The sequence below is a fragment of the Atractosteus spatula genome, chromosome 23 (assembly GCF_055471065.1).
Source record: "Atractosteus spatula isolate fAtrSpa1 chromosome 23, fAtrSpa1.hap1, whole genome shotgun sequence".
NCBI classification, from domain to species: Eukaryota; Metazoa; Chordata; class Actinopteri; order Semionotiformes; family Lepisosteidae; genus Atractosteus; species Atractosteus spatula.
The window spans coordinates 2,317,904-2,335,705 of record NC_142728.1 but is presented as its reverse complement, the minus strand read 5'-3'; the positions used below and the strand labels follow the sequence as shown (position 1 = coordinate 2,335,705).

The 17,802-nt window shown below is 39.0% G+C and overlaps 1 protein-coding gene and 2 long non-coding RNA genes across 4 annotated transcripts in view; 1 reads left to right on the top strand and 2 right to left on the bottom strand.

The window, feature by feature from the left end:
* Positions 1-650: 650 nt before the first annotated feature.
* Positions 651-5,762, top strand: LOC148816049 (uncharacterized). Its single transcript, XR_016094754.1, has 4 exons — positions 651-4,129; positions 4,626-4,677; positions 4,833-4,883; positions 5,494-5,762. It is a non-coding gene; the product is annotated as an uncharacterized LOC148816049 (long non-coding RNA).
* Positions 5,763-6,485: 723 nt separating this feature from the next.
* Positions 6,486-8,021, bottom strand: LOC148816048 (uncharacterized). Its single transcript, XR_016094751.1, has 3 exons — positions 7,964-8,021; positions 7,364-7,420; positions 6,486-6,697 (listed from the first exon to the last, which is right to left on the bottom strand). It is a non-coding gene; the product is annotated as an uncharacterized LOC148816048 (long non-coding RNA).
* A 3,340-nt stretch (positions 8,022-11,361) lies between these two features.
* The window catches only part of LOC148816047 (serine/threonine-protein kinase Nek6-like), a 116,033-nt gene continuing 109,592 nt past the window's right edge, over positions 11,362-17,802 (bottom strand). For both annotated transcript variants that reach the window (XM_088940609.1, XM_088940607.1), the window contains one exon: positions 11,362-13,200. In XM_088940609.1, coding sequence (XP_088796735.1) covers positions 13,090-13,200 — 111 coding nt within the window. In that variant the 3' untranslated portion in view covers positions 11,362-13,089. The remainder of the gene's footprint in view (positions 13,201-17,802) is intronic.

The following is a 17,802-nucleotide window of genomic DNA, read 5'->3' as shown; positions in this document are numbered from 1 at the left end:
AGTTCGCAATTATCAGAGGTTTATTAGTAAATGCTCTGCTGAATGTTATAACTGTATGTGATATAGAAAAGTCAGTATACCATGAATAGAGTGAGCTTAACGCATCATATAGCACAGTATACAATTTCTCAAATTCTTCAGTTGAATGTCAACATATAAAGCATCTAAATACCCTGACTGTAGTTCTGTGGTATTTTTCCCAAGAGTTTCGCTTTTATTTATCAACATCACTAATCCATCCATCCTTTTCTAACCCCTTCATTTTGGGGTTTGCGGGGGAGCCAGAGCCTATCCTGACAAGCCATGGGTGCCAGGGAGGATACAGCCTGGATGGGACGCCAGTCCAACACAGGGCACACACACACACACTCACACCAGGGCCAGTTTTCCACAGAAGCCGGTGTCTGGCCTGTGGGAGGAAACGGGAGCACCTGGATGGAACCCACACATACCCAAGGAGAACATACATGCTCTACACAGATAACACTCCAGGTCCAGAATTGAACCCAGGACCCAAGTGCTGCAAGGCACGTTTTTAGCACTTGTTTAGATTGTGGTTCTTTTTAGTGAAAGGTACGGTATTCTGTTTTAAATGTAAAATATTTAACATGCAAGAATGGTCACAAACAAGTGGGACAGCATAATGACCATCTAACTCATTTGGTTTTTACTAGCTAATGGATCTAAGTGTCTCGTCCAGTTGTTTCTCCTGGGATAACAAAAACTTACCTGGGGATATCACTTTATGTAAAAAAAAAAAGGTGCTTCACATCCTGTTTTCAGTTATGCTTCCTTTTAGTTTCCTCTTCTGTCCCTCTTTTCCCCCCTTCAATTTAAAGCATTTCAACTAATGTTTGATTTTCATCCAGTTCTCTGAAGAGGAACCAGTCATATGAAAGTAGTGGCAAGCAGCTGTTACTACAGTTCAGTTTCATGCACTGAAATTAGCCTTAATACGACTGATGAGGTCTATAAAGGTTTATTAGACATAAGGACCAAGGTCTGTGCAAATTTAACCAAAGTCATTAAGGAGAACTTGGGGAATTTTCATAAAAAGGTTATTGTTTTATTTATAGACAAACCAACAGTGTTTATATGAATATATTTTACCTTTATGAGATGTATGATATTTAGCTTAATTAAAATCTTTAACATGTTTAATGAGGTAGAATAACTTCACTAACCTCTTAAATTGTAGATCAAATTTGTCTTCAGTATTTCATTCACTAGTTTAGTATTTCATGCATGTTCTATTAACCATATTGCATGTAGCTACTAACACTATTACTGGAAATTCTTTAGTTTCATGCCAGATGTAGTTTTAATATTATTGTAATCTGTATATCCACAAAACACTAAACAATAGGTTTGCACAAAAACCAACATCCACACCAGTTGCAATAATCACCATACATCTATTTGCCCATATACACAACAATGTTACAGTACTTAAAGGTGGATTCTATCGTCAAACACTTGTTGTAAGGGGGCAAGTTGAGATTTATTCCCTGATGAAAAGGGGAATAAACATTTCGGCTGTGGAGCCTTCGTCAGCTGTCGGTTACAGTAAAAGGTCCGCTTTAAATTTATCACTATAATGCAAAGTATTTTTGAAGACATAAGGATGACTCAGAGGTTTGAAGGTTGCCTTCAATGTAAAAGGCAATGTAAACCAAGTGCATCTCTATAATTTTACCAGTCTATACTTTCAGAAACTTCAAACATATCCTCCTTCATAGATCAGTGTATGAAGATCATCCAGCGCTGCACCAGCTGTGATTGGCCACTCAGCTCCCTACATGGGACCAATAGGAATTGAAGAGACACCTCCTCTCACTGACCAATAGAGGAGCTCCTCAGTACATGAGCAACTGACCAATAGGAAATGCAGGATCTCCAGCCCCCAGCAGACAATGGAGCTTGTTTCTGGTTTTGAGCTTTGTCCAAGTGAACTCCTCAGTCAGGAAGCAGATCTGGGAAAAACAAAAACAAGCAGCAGTATTACTACCTTGAGCCAGATATTAAGCAGGTTCTGCTCGGAACTGGTACAGAACCTGGATATCCAGACTTACTGCAAGTGGTGTGAGAGACCTGTAGGTGGTGCTCTTCCATCTCAGCCCTTACTATAAGGGGTTCAATTATTTGGAAAATGTTTAAACAATGATCTGTAAAGATAAGAGTGTAGGGGGTGTTAACCATGGAGTCCTGGCTAAATTTCAATCTAGACTAACAACCTGGGCTTGTCATTTCCAAAATTCATTTAATTCTTCACTTCTGTACCTGCATCTCGCCTTGTCGTGCTGCATTTCCATGACAGGTGAAGTCAATTCCTGTCAACATGGAAAAGTACTCCAGGATGAAAAGAACCATCTACACAAAAAGAATGTAGTCTTGTACAGTAGTGAAATGACTGCAGTGGTCCACAACCATGAAGAGGAGTCAATGAGGTCCTGAAATGTTAAGGTACACCTCCGGTCTCACAATCCAAGTAGTTCCAGGAAACTACAATACAAGTTAAGAAATCCAAGGATAATCAGCTGGCTTCAGTAAGTGTTCTGGTTGAATTATCCAAGCCATTGACATCTCATTCCTCACCAATCACTTCTCAGTATTATAGAACCACAGGACCATTAACAACACAGCTCTCCATAAATAATTCTCCTATTCCTCTCCAACTCAAAGTACAATCTAAATCTTTTCCTTCCTGGCTTCACTTTTATAAGCCTCCATTAATTACAGGGGCTTGGCTAATTCCATGGGAACCAATCCCAAAACCCCTAAAATTCCCACATGGAATACCCAGGTTTGTCTGTCTCAATAACACACACCTGCTTCCAAATCCCTGCCTGCTCAGAGACCATCTTGGCTCAAAGAAACATCACAGTCTGGGCTTGAGCCAAAATGCAAGTATCCTGCAGAAGACTTCTAGGGACACTACAACATTGCTCTATTAAACTTTCCTTGAACATTATTTAGAAGTGTGTTCTTTCTAAATCTTTCAGCATACCTCAATCCAATTCAGGAATAGATTAAGAGAGAAAGCTAATGATTTGATTATGGTTTATATGTATATGTTTATACATATACAGATTTGTGATTTTAACTCTTAAATCACTTTGTGCCTAACATTATTTCTGTTCCTACATCAGAACACTTGTCTGTGCCTGCTTTGATTGGACTGGTGTTCTCAGTTGATGTATCACAAAGGAGAAAGACAGTACTGCAGACCCATTTTAAAAACATGCATTGCTAATAGTCCTCTGTATTTAAAAATTATAATGATTTAAAGAGTGTTGTAATTTTTAACTCAGGAGATAGAGGCATTGATTTGCACCTCCTTCCATTTTCAGTGAGAATTGGCCTGGTGGTTTGGTAAGGAGGCATTTCAGTAAACTAGCAGGGTGCAAATAAGTTGCAGTTATACAGTGTGAACTACTTAGACATGAACTAAGGGAAATGTGAAAGGGTGCCATGGGGAAGTGTATTTAAGAGTTCTTTACACCAAGAGTTGTGGAAGAATGGCACAGGCGATCCAGCCATTATGTTGAAACCAACAGCCTGTGTTCTTTCGAGCAATGGCTGGATGAGATAATCGAATCAAACGGGTACCAGTAACCAAAAGGGCGACATGGGTTGAATACTGTCCTCTCATTTGAACTTTCTCATGTTCTTGTAACTTCCTAAATGAACACATCAACTGCATGACTAATAAGAAGTACATAGGTAGTAAATTGAGTGTATATTAACCATTTTACAGATGAAAAATCTGACTTGGTGCAGCATTAAGACAAGTCAGGTTGTAGAACTGTAAATGTCCTGCAAAGATCTTTAAACTCCACAGCTCGCCTACATATTTCTAAATTGTTTAATTCACATTCCCGTGGATCTCAGATGCTAATAAGCATTAAATATACTATGATTACTCAGATGGCCATGGAAATATTTTGAAACTTGTAACTCATGGGGGCTTCTGAAAACGTGCTGGATTTCTTCCGCAAGTTTTCAGGCGGAGCCAAGAAAAAAGCTACGTGCGCCGTCAGTCTGTAGCCACGCCCACTCGGGTGACATCAGTCTCAGGCCACGCCCCGCGCACCTGTCCGCCAGGTTCAGCGGGAGAGAAGGGAGCTGGGTGAGTTTGTTCCGCGTCTTTTAGCATTTTATTATTTTTACTTTATTTGAATGTAAATAAAATTTAACTAATGTAATTTTGAAGTCTAAACCTTGCAGGAGAAAGGGGGTAAAACACGTAGCTTCGTTGGGAGCTAAATGGCATTTTTTAAATGTCTTTTCTTTTCCAAATCTTCTCTTATTTTAACAAGCCACCTGTGTTTCACAGACAGCGTGTGTTTTCCTCTTCCATGGAAGAGAAGCTCTGTTGTGGCCGTAAAGACACTGCTGTATCGGCAGAATGAAAACGTCGCTTTCCGTATGTTTCTTTATCAAACACTTCGTGAACTTTGTTCGCGAAATCAAGCGTGTGCATTTATCCAAACCGACACCTAGATTTGTAAAGTTTGTTCATGATTTTCCAGAGTATGTTGTGCGGTAAAAAAAAACCCCGCTTCTAATACTTTTTAGTTTAAATGGTCTTAAAATTCTAAATTCTGCTGTTTTTTTGTTTCCAGTTGAGTGTTTTCGGGCAGGACATGATTCACACTAAGTAATGGGAGTCTAAACGTAAGTTTAAACGTTTTATTCATGTCTTTACACGTATTTTATTGAAATATATTCTGCGCTATCTGCCCTGGTGAAAACGCCGTTTGCTACTAAGAAACCTTGGTTTAAATTATCTTTAAATGGTCGTATAAATACATGTTTTCTTGTGTTTCCAGTTTGGTGTCTTCGGGCAGGACATGCTTGGCTCAGCTGCTGGAATTAACCGTGTAAGTATAAACGTTTTTATTCTTTTACACGCATGAGGTACATTATATCTGTACCTGCCGGAAAGTGTTGTTGGAAAACACGATGCACCTTGTCAAAAGAAAACTCAAACTAGGTGATACTAGATTTCTCCAGGGCAGAAATGGTTTTGACCCGACAACACTGTAGGCCTGCTGTTTAAAGAAAGCAATTTTCTGCTAAAACTGCGATCACTTCAGCTTTTTGATGCGCGTAAAGCAGGTTCATAATTAAAACAACGGAGCCCAGAAAGATTTGAAGGAAGTGTGTTTCAGGAAAAGTACGTTAATGGAATGAAAATCGTAAAAAAAAAACTCATTCGAATGTGGTCGTTTCCATCTAATCGATACACTGTAGCGGTATTGTGCCTTCGGTGTTCACGCTTTGAATTTAAGCTTTAAATGTATCTACTTCAATACCCGGTTGAACAGGAACATTTTCTGTTACACCAGACTAATCGCTTTATTCCAACAGTAAATCTTTTTAAACAGTTTCATCTGAACGTGTCGGTAAATACTCGAACTAACTGGCTGGGATCATTTTGAGATCCTGTTACAGAAAGCACAGCTCAGACTGATTTCTGTTGTTTTGCAGGAAATGCACCGAAGTTCCAGTCTTCATGCTGATCGCTGCTCGACAGAAGCCTTGGAGAAACAGTAACGTGCTGTATGTTTCTGGTTTTGCCGTGTAGTTGCATGCAGATCTTTTCGTACTCTGTTGACTTGTAACAACATTTAGCGTTCATGTAGCCGTGCTTTGACACTTTGTAATTGAAATGTATGTTACTTTCACTTCGAGGACTGTGCATGTGTCGTACTGGAATGCTTTGTCTTGTATGCAGTTTTCGCTCAATAAATTGTCGATTGAAGTTTGATTGTGTTCTTCATTTCTTGTGCAGAGTTCTGTACCCCCTTGGTCCTGAAAAACCCTGGTGTTGGTGAGTTTTTTGGCGGAGAGATTTTGCAAACAGTTTCTGAGAATCGATGCGATGGGCTGTTTGTTGCTTGGAGTGCCCGGCCGCAAGGGGACACCCTATCGCATTGTGACTTGGAAACTGCAGAGGCCACCCCCTTTTTAAGTGTGGCCAGATTTTCCCGCCAAAAAACTTAGCCTATACCGGGGCCTTTTCAGGGCGTGGTCTCCGCCCGTCAATCAAACCAAGCCCCACCCACTCCGCTTTTAGGAGAGGGGGGGGCGGGTGATTGACCACAGCTCTAGCCAAGCCCCCTCACTCCCAGCAGGAGAGGAAGGCAGGCTGGTGATGGCTTTGGTGCCTGTGAGAGGCGGGTCTCCTGGTGTGGACTTAGAAAGCTGTCAGTTGCAAGCTGTGACTGATAGGCTGAGTCCGCCCGGGGTGCCTCCAGCCTCCCTTCCCCTCTAGCTGGGAGTGAGGGGGCTTGGCTAGAGCTATCCTCAGTTCTCCTCCCCCCCGGGGCTGTACCCACGCTCCCTCCTAGGGACCCTTTCCCCCCCCCAGAGACTATCTAAAAAGGCGGGAGTCTTCGCACTTTTCCAAGTCAAAGTGGTGCGTGACGCACACTGCAAGACAACCCTTCGCACCTTCGAAAATACACGACAATGCAGACAGTGAAATCAAGAGTTTTTATTGCAGAATTCACAGCACATACAATAGCAGCAGTCAACAGAAAACATGCAGGTCAAGAATAAAATACAGCACTGAATCGGGACATTACAGATCAAGCCATTGGTAACAAAAATCAAATGTAAGAAAAAGCACACATTGTCAAGAATAAATTGCCGGAGATCGTCGGAGCGCTGAGGATCAGGAGCCGCAGAACTGAAAATAAAAGAAAAAGGATCATGTTAAGAAGAGATCGGATTTGCAGAATCGATTCACTTGACGTTCTGAAGTCTATTAACTTTTCAAACAAGCTGCCTGAATAAAGAAATATACAAACACGATCAAATTCAATAAGAAAGCAATAGGTAATTCCATTAGAAATCAGATACATCCCAGTCAAACTACTCCAATATTTAGAAAATACGTTCAGCCACATAGAAATTCAATTCTACTTATAAATGAATAAATAAACTTAGAAAGTACCACTTACAGCATCTATACCATTCGTTTTAACTCCCCGCTTTGTTACAATTTGTATTACACATTTTACCCAATGGATTTTATCAATAAAAGAACCTTTAAAAACCAGCGCTTCAGAGTTTCCACTTTCTATATAACAATAACTTCCCGCTTTGAAAACTTGTTACAATTTGTTAGTATTACACATTTTTACCCAATAGATTCAACAAATAAATAAAAGAACCTTTAAAAAACAGCGCCTTAAGAGTTTCCACTTTCTATTTAACAAAAGCAAAACGGGACGAAAAGAAGTTATATAGTCAGTATAAACCCGTTCTGGGGTTAAAATGTTGGAAAATACGTTTGTCTTAACCGACTTACACAAAGATAAATAGTATAGCGGAAAGTAGGAATATAACTTACCCTGGAAAAAAACACCTTTTCAAAACTGGAGGCCCGTTCTTGGAATCCTTTTGTCACCTGGAGAAATAAAAACATTACGAATTAGTCAATTTAATCTTTATAATATTTAAGAATTCCGGAGCGGAGAGCGTTAGTATAGCCCGAATCCGAAAGGCGAGAGATTACAAAGCTACTGACTTTATAAAGCAAATGTTTGAAGACAAACTACAGCCTTTTTCGTTGAAGAAAACCAACCTAGATATGCAACATCTTTAAGAAACACACTTTAATGAAAAATATAAGTATAAGAAATCAAAGATATAAGTATAAGAACTACTTATCGTCTGAGAGCTAGCTAAATAGCATTTCGTTATACCATATACCTGTATATGAGAATAATGACAATAAACTTGAACTTGAACTAATGCGGACTTTAAAAACTTCGAGAGCACGCCGAAAAGGACAGGACACTAATTTCGGCGTTCTAAAACACAAATTAAACCGAAACAGATGAAAACAACAAGATTAGCAACATCAATGCATTCCTGTCTAGCTTTCCTCAAAGTAAGATTTGATTTTTGCACTTAAAATAAGAAAAATAGAAATAAAACGCAAACGCACCTCACGCCGCAGAAACTCGCCCCGCCGCCATCTTGCTGGGCGCACCTGTGGAACAGGTGGACGGGGCGTGTCCGCTGAGGAAGGGCACTCTGGAGGCGGGCTCGGCTCCTGAATGACAGCTGTGGATTCTGTTACAAGGGCTCAACACTGACCACACTGAAGAGAAATAGAAACTGTAACTCACCAAATCATGCATAAAGTATATAACGGCTAAGGAGTTTCAGACTCCTAATACAGTGACATTCCCCTGCGAGACTGCTCGCCAGACTCGTTAACTTGCGGCCGGTTGATCGTATCAAGAGAAATGTGCTGGAGAGAGACTCCTGTCGTTCCTAGTTAGGACTGCACCTCTCTCTCACTGCTAGTGCCACACCTGTCCTGCAGGTGTCTCAGTGGTATAAGGGGCTGCTTTTTAGAATTGAATGAAGAACTATTCATTAATTAAGGTCTTAAACCCCCCATTTTCCCCAGTTTTGGAGAGCCCCGAAAATGGAGCCCCCCAAAACGGCCGGCGTGGTAGAGAACAGCCCCTTCCACAAACTCACCCCGACAGCGTGAGAGCTTCACCCGGGGCTTAGATCTCAGACTGACGGGGAGGCTCGGGGCTCGTCTTCGATTCACGGCACTCACGGGGAGTCGATGTGCTTTTCTGAGCTTTAGAAGTGTCCGATGGTTCAGCCCGCGGAGCCACCAGGCCGGCCACGCAAAACACCAGGCGTGTACATCTGTTATCCAGACTAAAGCCAAGTCACGGTTCAGAGACGAGGCGGTTCCCCGTTTGCTCGGTTTTCAAGCATTAAAGCTGAGATGCCTTTGTAATGCGCTTTTATAGCCTTTTTTTTGCGACTGAACATGAGTTGTTTATCTTTTTCGAATGACAGGTAAAAATAGAGTAGCAAAAAAATGCAGTAGAGTTGGAGCCTGTATGTCATGTGTCAGACGTGATGTCTGATAGGTTAAAATGTTTTTTTTTATTATTTTTTAAATGTCTGGAAATAATTCTAAAGAAAAGTTAAAAAAAACGACATGAACGAATAAATTAATCTAAATGAATGAAAAAAGCAAAGCATCCCTTTAGTTCCTTTATAGCAATGGGTGTCACGACATGATATACTGTACTGTACGTCTATGAGCGTTTCACAAGGCTACACGTAGAAGTTTAATCCTTCAGATCAAATATACAAAAATAAAAAAAACATACATGTAAACAGAATGTGAACTAGTGCATGGAAAGAAATTGTGATAAGCTTTATATTAACTCAAACTGTCATCTCTAAGAGAGAAATTCAATACTGTGTTTTACACTACACAGATTATACAATGAAAAGTGTTGGGGAACCAGCGTCAATGAGTGATATACAGTACAGTAATCACAGGTGAGATTGACTGTCAAACACTAACAGTATAATTCTTACCATTTGATCCGAACTTAAAAGACAGGAATTCTGAAACACTGTTTCTGGCGCAAGGCTGACGCTAATTTCATGATCTGAATAGTTATTCATCCCTGGGGATGAATAAAGTATTTTTGAATTCAACTGAATTGAAAACAAATTGTGAATGTTCAATTAAAGTCTCAATAAGGTACCTTAATCAGTACTTTAATACAAATACAGTACATGAATGATTTTTTTTAAAAAAAAACCCTAGATATATGTTCAATTATTTTATGTGAAAATAAAAATATTTTCAAATATCTCTGAGTTCTGCATGTGTGAGTCAATAAGAGTTTCCAATGTTGTGTTATGAACTATCTAGGTCAACTTAGTACATAGTGCCCCTTCAAAAAACAATTTCCTGGTTCTTTTTCACATTCCCGAAGTTGCTTTACATGAAATAGTACCACAATATTATTGTAATACAGAAAGTTGCTCATTTTTAAGTATGTGGCTCGAAAGACCTGTCAAATCTTTAAACGCCCCCTTGATTTGCATAAAATGGACTAAACAAGAAACTACTTCTTCAGATTAAAAAACAATATTGACACAGCTATGACGTGTTGAGAGGTGCTAGTTGAAGCCTTTTTTAAGAACATGCAATTGTTTTCTAATGTTCGCTTATTAAGGCTAAACCTTTGTGATTACGGTATGATACTTACTGTAATTTAACATAATTGTCCTGTTCACACAAACGCACAGAAAATACGTGTATAAAATGCATATCCTGGAAATGAAAGCAGCACAAATGATACTTTCAAGGGCACAAACCGGCACAAACGCAGCACTAAAGCAGTTGGTATCATCATTTGCGGGGGGCAACTTCACGGAGGTTTTACGAAGAATTTCAGTTAAACGTTTCCGCCTTTTTACTACATCAGTCCTTTAATTGTTAAGTTAATTGCACAAAGTTAACTTTTCAATTTTTAACAGCAGTTGCCTACTAAGCTCTGACAACGATGCCTTTCATTAGCCCTGTATCAGTACAAATATCCTCTTGTACAGTTTTAAATATTCTATACTGTATTTGCTGAAAGGAAGAGGTAATGTTTACCACTATACTCTATACAGTATGTATATAATGTTAGGAACATTTTATCTCTTTGGCTGAGTTTATATTTGGCAATTATTGGTAGCAGTACTGCTAGCAATGTCAAAGTATGTTATTGTTTTTCTTAACTGAGAAAATAAGTAGCTTCACAGATTTTCCCACTAACTTCAACTAAAACAGATGACTACTGGTTACAAGAGCATAATAAATATTAATAACCTCATGGACTCACAGCACAATCTCGCTCTTCATTTTACAGTAGGCAATTTGCCTAACAGCAATTATTTCATACAGAAATAATTTGTAGTAAAAGGCAAGAGTAAACTCAGGCTTGGATAATTTGGTTATTGTAATCTTACCTCAGGCAAAGGTAACCAGGCGATTCAAATTTTGTGTATTACCCATGGGAGTTTTACTGATAAAGATTTGGAAGTAAGGGTTCAAAAATCAGAATTGTTGGAACCTTTACTCTACTCTGTCTTACAATTCAGGTGCTATTCTGCAATAAATTGCAAGCAATGAACTTTGTTAAAACATACAGTTAAGTGTTTTATATCAATCGATCTTTTTGATTAGGAGGAATTTCTGGAATTGAAACACATGTGGGAAGAACCGTGTATCATGACCTTTTCCCAAAGGGCTCACTAACACTATACATTCTCCAAATTTGTCTCGAAAGATTATCGGCACCTCTGAACAACAGGAAAGGCAGCCAATTAATGTCGATCCCCGTAAGAAAGAAACAAATCAAGGGAGTTATTTTCTTTGAGATAAACGAGAATCTGAAAAAAAACTAATGGTATGCCACTAATTCACTGCTTAAAAGGCCTTGGAATCCCATCAGTGAAATTAAATTCTTGTACCAGCTCAATGTTACCTTATTTTCTGAATTTACAATGCACAGGCAAATCTGAGAGAAAGAGAGATGTTTATTTCCAACATAAATTAAGCATAACTTGTCATAGTAACAGCAAAATTGTATCAAGTGTTAGAAATTCCCCAAGTACATCTTGAATAAGAAATACCATCTGATAATGTAGTGATTTTTTTCACCAACAAAATACAAATGGGAAACACTTCAACGTGATTCCACTAAATTAAAATCACAGTGATACAAATGCCAAATTGCCCAAAGAAAAACTGATTTAAAATATTGTTGTTTTTGCAGAAAGAGTCAAATCAATATGTCTAGATTAATACAAGTTCATTACACAGAATTTACTCTTGTCTACAAATGTTTTCAGTCAAGGTATTTCTATTGAAAGCCAGTCAAACTAATTAGGGCGAATTTTGTCTCTTTAAGCACATAGTGAAATTAATAATTAAATGTTGCGGTATCTCTATTGCAATACTAGTGTCCTTTCTTAAAAGAAACATGTAAAATATTTTATAAGCAATCTGCTCTAAAACATTATTTGTACCCATAGCTTTATTAAACCTGTCCCATAAATGTTTTACTCCCATTAGTTTCTTTGTATTTAAAATATATTTCCTGAAATCATGGCAGCTAAGGCTGGCACAATACTAAATAACAGACAATATATAACATTTAAGGAGGAAAAAAAGCATACGTCTTGTCATCATCTGTGAAGCACTGCAAAAGCAGCATCTGTTAAGGTTAACACTTAAGAGACAATTCTATAAAAAAAAGAATCTGAGAATGTGCAGATGCTAGCACTCTCAGTGGAAAGGAGTTATACCGTCTCCACTTAAAATTCTTCTTCACATAATCTGCTCATACACAGGGCAATATCTTTGCACAGAAATGCATATATTAATCTCAAGCACGATGCAAGTTTCCATTCAATACTGTATACATTTTATCTTGACACATAACGGTCTTGGTTTCAATGTGTTTTTTCATTCACATTACAGATCATTTTTCACAGTTACAACAACAAAAAAAATACTTCCTGAACGGGACTTTCTACATCCTCATTCCAAAGAGATAGGACACTTGCTATCAGTACTCACCAATTCCTGCGTCATTTATCGGTACAAGTTTGTTTTTTTAAAAGAAAACTGAACAGCAAACCCCATCACAGCTGCTTTCTAAACAAAAACTTCATATCACAATATTGAATCGGTAAACTCTGAAGCTTTTAGCAAACGAAATAGAAAAATGAAGCAAAAGGCTGAGCAAGAGAAGTATAGGTCAGTTCAGACCGTCTTATGTAACTTTTTAAATGTACAGCTTTAAAAAAGTAAGGTAAAACTGAAATGAGTTACAATGCAAAAAATAATGAGTATCGCCAGTGATGACCTTGAATGGATTAAATATGGCAAGTTTACATGGCATTATGTTAGACTGAATACTCAGGCATTCTTACGAATAGGTTAGTTATTTTTTTCTTAAGATAAAGAGCACTGTATGACAAAATCAATAAGAACAGAGGCTTTGTCTGCAGGACACTGTGGATACATAATTTTCTCCTTAACACCATATCACTGCGCAATTTTGTTTTCAACCACTCTGCACTACTAAAGCATAAAGGTCTTCATAAAAGAGGTGGTTTTCAAACAAAAATGAAGGTCTTGCAGTCACACCATCTTGAGTTTCGTGAAGAAAAACATCTTCCAAAAATTCAAGTAAGACCAAAATGTGTTGGATTCATCGCCCAGCAGCCTCGACAAGGATTTCAGGTGCTGGAGGTCCAGAGGTGCATCTGTCTCGCTATCTGGTTGACGAAGCAAATATCGGGTCTTTGATCGGGGTCTGGATTGATGCACATGCTGACCAGCTCCCGCAGCTGAAGAGAGAAAAAGAGACAGTCCTTCAGGCATTGTGACAGAAGTGGAAGAGGGGTAAACCTGCAAGAAAAGATGAATGTCTACCTGTTTTACTGAAGTTGTTACAACTGGAGCTCACAAACAGTTAGGAGAAGACACAACCCCACTGGCCACCAATCACTATCAATGATATGAATACAGCCCTTTATTGTAGACCACTATCACCCAGACGTTCTCACACCAGCATCTCGCTGCCATCCTCAACGCTACCGTCAATGCAGCAACCTTTGCATTCCTCGAACATATTTCTGTTCTCAAAATCACATTATTAGGGGTTGTACCCCCTGGAACACACACAGAAATATTAAAAATGAGTCACGAAAAGTCAGTAACAGATGTGTAGTCATAATGACTATTAAAAGAGAATTCACTAGGAGCCCAAAGTTTCAGATGGCTTACACACCCAGTTCAAATCGCTCACAGTCTGCATGTAAAGAATTGCCATATATCTCATCTCCTATGTCTGAGCCCTCAGTTTGCTTTGTTGGTTCCCTGTTCCCAGTAGGTTCCCTGTTTGCGGAGACCGATCATACAAAAAAAAAATCTATAGAGTTTGATCTTCACTTTATTTGTCAGATTTCAGTGTTTGCAGTTCCTTAAAGGAGAACTGCAGTCCCAGTTTCTCAGACTGGTTATTAAATCTGGGTAACGACATAAATTCAGTGATGGAACAGATGAGTTCAATGTAAAATCAGGACCTTTGTGAAAGCACTGCATGGTCGCTATTGTTGTTGCAAGCCACCGGTCTTGCCACAGGTGAGAGTGAGAGTTCATGAGAGTTGTGACTTACAGTAAACCAGCCCTTCCTGCTCGCTAGTCACCGTAATGACTAATGTAATGTGAAGTACGAGTGAATAAGTACAGGTTGGATAGCAGACGGTTCACTGTAGAAATGTTCCAACGTGATCTGCATTCAGAGTTAAGAGCAATATTTCTATTGGATTAAAAGAGATGTATTCACAAGCCTGCTTGTTAACAATGTCACAGGGCTGCTTCACGTCATCAGAAGTTTTGCTGCCTCGTTCTAAAATGCAGACAATGAAGGCCATTTTGGTGCAGAGCAACCTGGAAATGTAGTCTATCTTGTATATTTATTTTACATGTTACTGTGTACGTTTTACTTTTACTTTGGTGTGAAATACATTCATCAATGCCAATTCTTTTTAACCCCGAAATATAAGAATAGTATTGCAATTCCCCTTTAAACAACCAAGGTCAGAAACTTTAACTTTTTACAGCGTATCCAAACCATGACCTTTGACTCCTATTTCGGTGCTGAAGAGAAAAAAAATGCAGCGATGGATTTTTTGATGTTGCTGTGGTTGGATGCTTGGAAACAAATCTGTCTCTTATGTGGATCCACAATTCTAGCACAGGGGAGCCTATAAATGAAAACTGATGTCCTTTAACCAACTGTGTCGTCTTTTTCTTTGGATTGTGGAACGCTATGGGTGCCTAATCTTTTAAAAAATCTTGCAATATGCTTTTTAAGCAAATTGTTCATCTATAGCATGCATGCTGAAACGCACTATTTTGTCTGTAGTCCAAACTGTTTTTAAAACAAACCCTAATAGCATCTGGAACATATAAGCAATAATATCCACGACATTGGGGATCATTTTGCACCTTAAAGTAATGCAAAAAAAAAAACAGTGACATGTCAGCATTTGCTGAACAGCAGTTTGTGGTTTGGAAAAAGGACGACTCCAAGCTCATGATTTGATCTGCATTTCATTAGCTGAGTTAGTACATTTTACTGTCACTGCTAGTACCTCCTCCCTCTCCCCACTTTTCTACCTTCAGAGATGCTGTCGGTTGTCCCAGGTACTAATTGTTTTGCAACTCTATTTTTTTTTAACCAACTTGCATTGCAGGCCGGCGGTATTCACCAGAATGCGCTACTGAGGGGGAAAAAAAAAACTCTAGAATTCAAATTAATCCATTTAAGAATATATATATATATTTTAAAAATAGTTCTGCCTCCGTCATTTACGATTATTTGAAATAAAATACTACGGATGAGGATATGTGAAATCTGACCTTTAAAAGCTGTGCTTCTAACATACTGCTGTCACTTGCCTCAGTAAAAACACAGGGTTTGGTGGGAGGGAGGGTGGTGGGGAGCTGCAGGCTTGTGTACCAGATAACAGAGTAAAAAGATATACAAGCCTTTGTCTGGCCTCGTTTCAAGCCCTGTCAGCCTGCCTGTTTGGAGTCTAATACCATCTGGTATCCTGCTCTCTGGGAGCTGATGATCTGGAGCCTGCGTCGTTCCTTTCACACTCTCAGCAGTATCACTACACTGACTCTCAATCACTGCCAGGAGGGAATCTTGCAGTGAGGAGGGCTGCTGTTTGCCTTCAACACACAGACAGGCTCAGCGCTCTTCCGAAGACGGGGAGATTCAGTTATTAATTGTGTATTTCTGATTTTTGAGTGATTAATAGGGCATCTTGCCCTGCTTGGGTTTTTTTTTTTTATTACTGTGCTGCGTTTTCAAAGCCAGGCCAGCTCTGACAGACGTGTAAGATTTATGAATTGCAGGAAACCATTTTTTTCCCCCCTCAATCCAATCTAATTAGACCTGCCCATCAAAAGCTTATTTTATCTCCTCAGGAAGCCCACAATGAATATTCTGACCAGTGTTTGTGTAACTCAGATTTGTCTAAAGTCAATTTCATTAATTAACTTGTTTTCATGCAGTCTTCACGCAGGGAGGAGCAAATTATGCCAACAAGCCCTGCCAGGTAGCTCATTCTTATCTGTGCTTCTTGCTATTGACTTTCTAACCTCTTCCATTCAGATCTAAATCTCATGAAGCACAAGAAGCACCTGACTTTTGCCAAGTTTGGCTACATTCTTCCCAGTTTCCTGGGTCACAAATTTCTTATAAGTCATGCTTACTTATTCTAGCCATGACCCAGCCAAAATCTGAATCCAGCTATCTCACAGAATACCAGGCCAATTAATTCACCTCCAGCGAACAGTCTAAGTTTATTAGTAAAAGGAGAAGTCAAAGTCCATACCAACAGCTCACTGGACCAGTGAGCACATTCTGGTTTCTGTAGAAGTAAGCTGATTAGAGAGTGTCTGGATCCCCTATTGGGTGGGATACCATTAATAAACAGTATCACTGAAAATGCATTTGTAAATATTACTTAAAGATGCTTATGTAGTACACAAATAGGAGTACACACAACTTGAGAAAATATCAGTAATGGCCTTATTGTCAATGTTGTATATCCAAGTATGTGAATAAGTCAGCAGTACAAGCATTGTACAGGTAATGCTATCAGTTCAAAAGATTACAATGTATAGACTCATCTTATTTAAGTCCAACTTCTCTCACTGACTTCACTGCACATAACCTAAGATCAGGTTTCTTGAACAACTGATTCTAGTCCTTCTGACCTCATGTTTTTCACGCTGCTGATCAAATTTGAACCAAAACTCACTTTTTTCCGGCTTGTGTTCTGACTCCGTGCCGACAGATGATCTCAAATTGATTAATCTTCCATGACAAACCAGAACATATGCTTTCCCGCTAAGCCAATTAAGGCAAACACACCGGTAAGCGTTCTGAGATCCGCAGTGAACCATGTTAGATCTGAGGCTGGAGCACTTTTCCCCAGGACAAGGCGATTTATTTAAAGCTTAGCTGTGGAAAAGCTAGACCAGTCTTCCAAATATAGAGATATACATTTTTCTCCAAATATTTTATTATATAACATATCTCTATGTTATATAATACTAAGGTTTTTGAATATGTGTTTCACTTTGTTCTTAATTCTTCAATTATTCATCACCCAACACTTTGCTAACCCATTTTCTGAGGATTCTGTTGTTTTAACAGCTACGCAGTTGGCTTTATTATGTGTGCAGATCCCTGCTACAAAAGCAAAGAGACATCCTCTTGATTTGTTTCAGAAGATACTATGTTTTTGTAATTACGTAATGTGATATCCCTGGACCTTTGCTTTTCATCAACACTAGGCCTGAACAATAATCATCACACATTTTTTCTTTTATCTGCTGGAAGCAAACAGGTTTATATTGCAGGTGTAGTCAGACATCGGTGTGAATTCATTCAAATCATTTTATGGATACATTATTTTTCATATTAGTCTGCAGTACCCTTGGGAATTCAGATAAAAAAGTAAGAATATACGATGCCTTTAATTTTTCACAGTTGATCCTTAATAAAAACAGTCATTAGTCCCTGTGTTCTTGCAATAACCAGCAAGTCAATTTGCTTATTAATATGATTCACAATGGTGCATCGTATTCATCCCCTGACCCCTGCAATCAAATAAACAGGTTTGCTCTGTTTGCACATCTATCATTTTGAACCTGACCCAAATCCAGCCACTGGCCCCAAGGGCAATCCTCAGATACATGCACACTCCATATTCCACTGCAGGGATGGCCACACAGCTGTCCCTAGAGAGTTCAGGGAGGCCTGCAGTATTTTCTACATAGCAGACACGGCCTCAAAGTACGACGCCTGCACACCTACCCCTTCTGCTTTTTTTAGACGGCTAATCTCCTGTTTTATTTCAAGT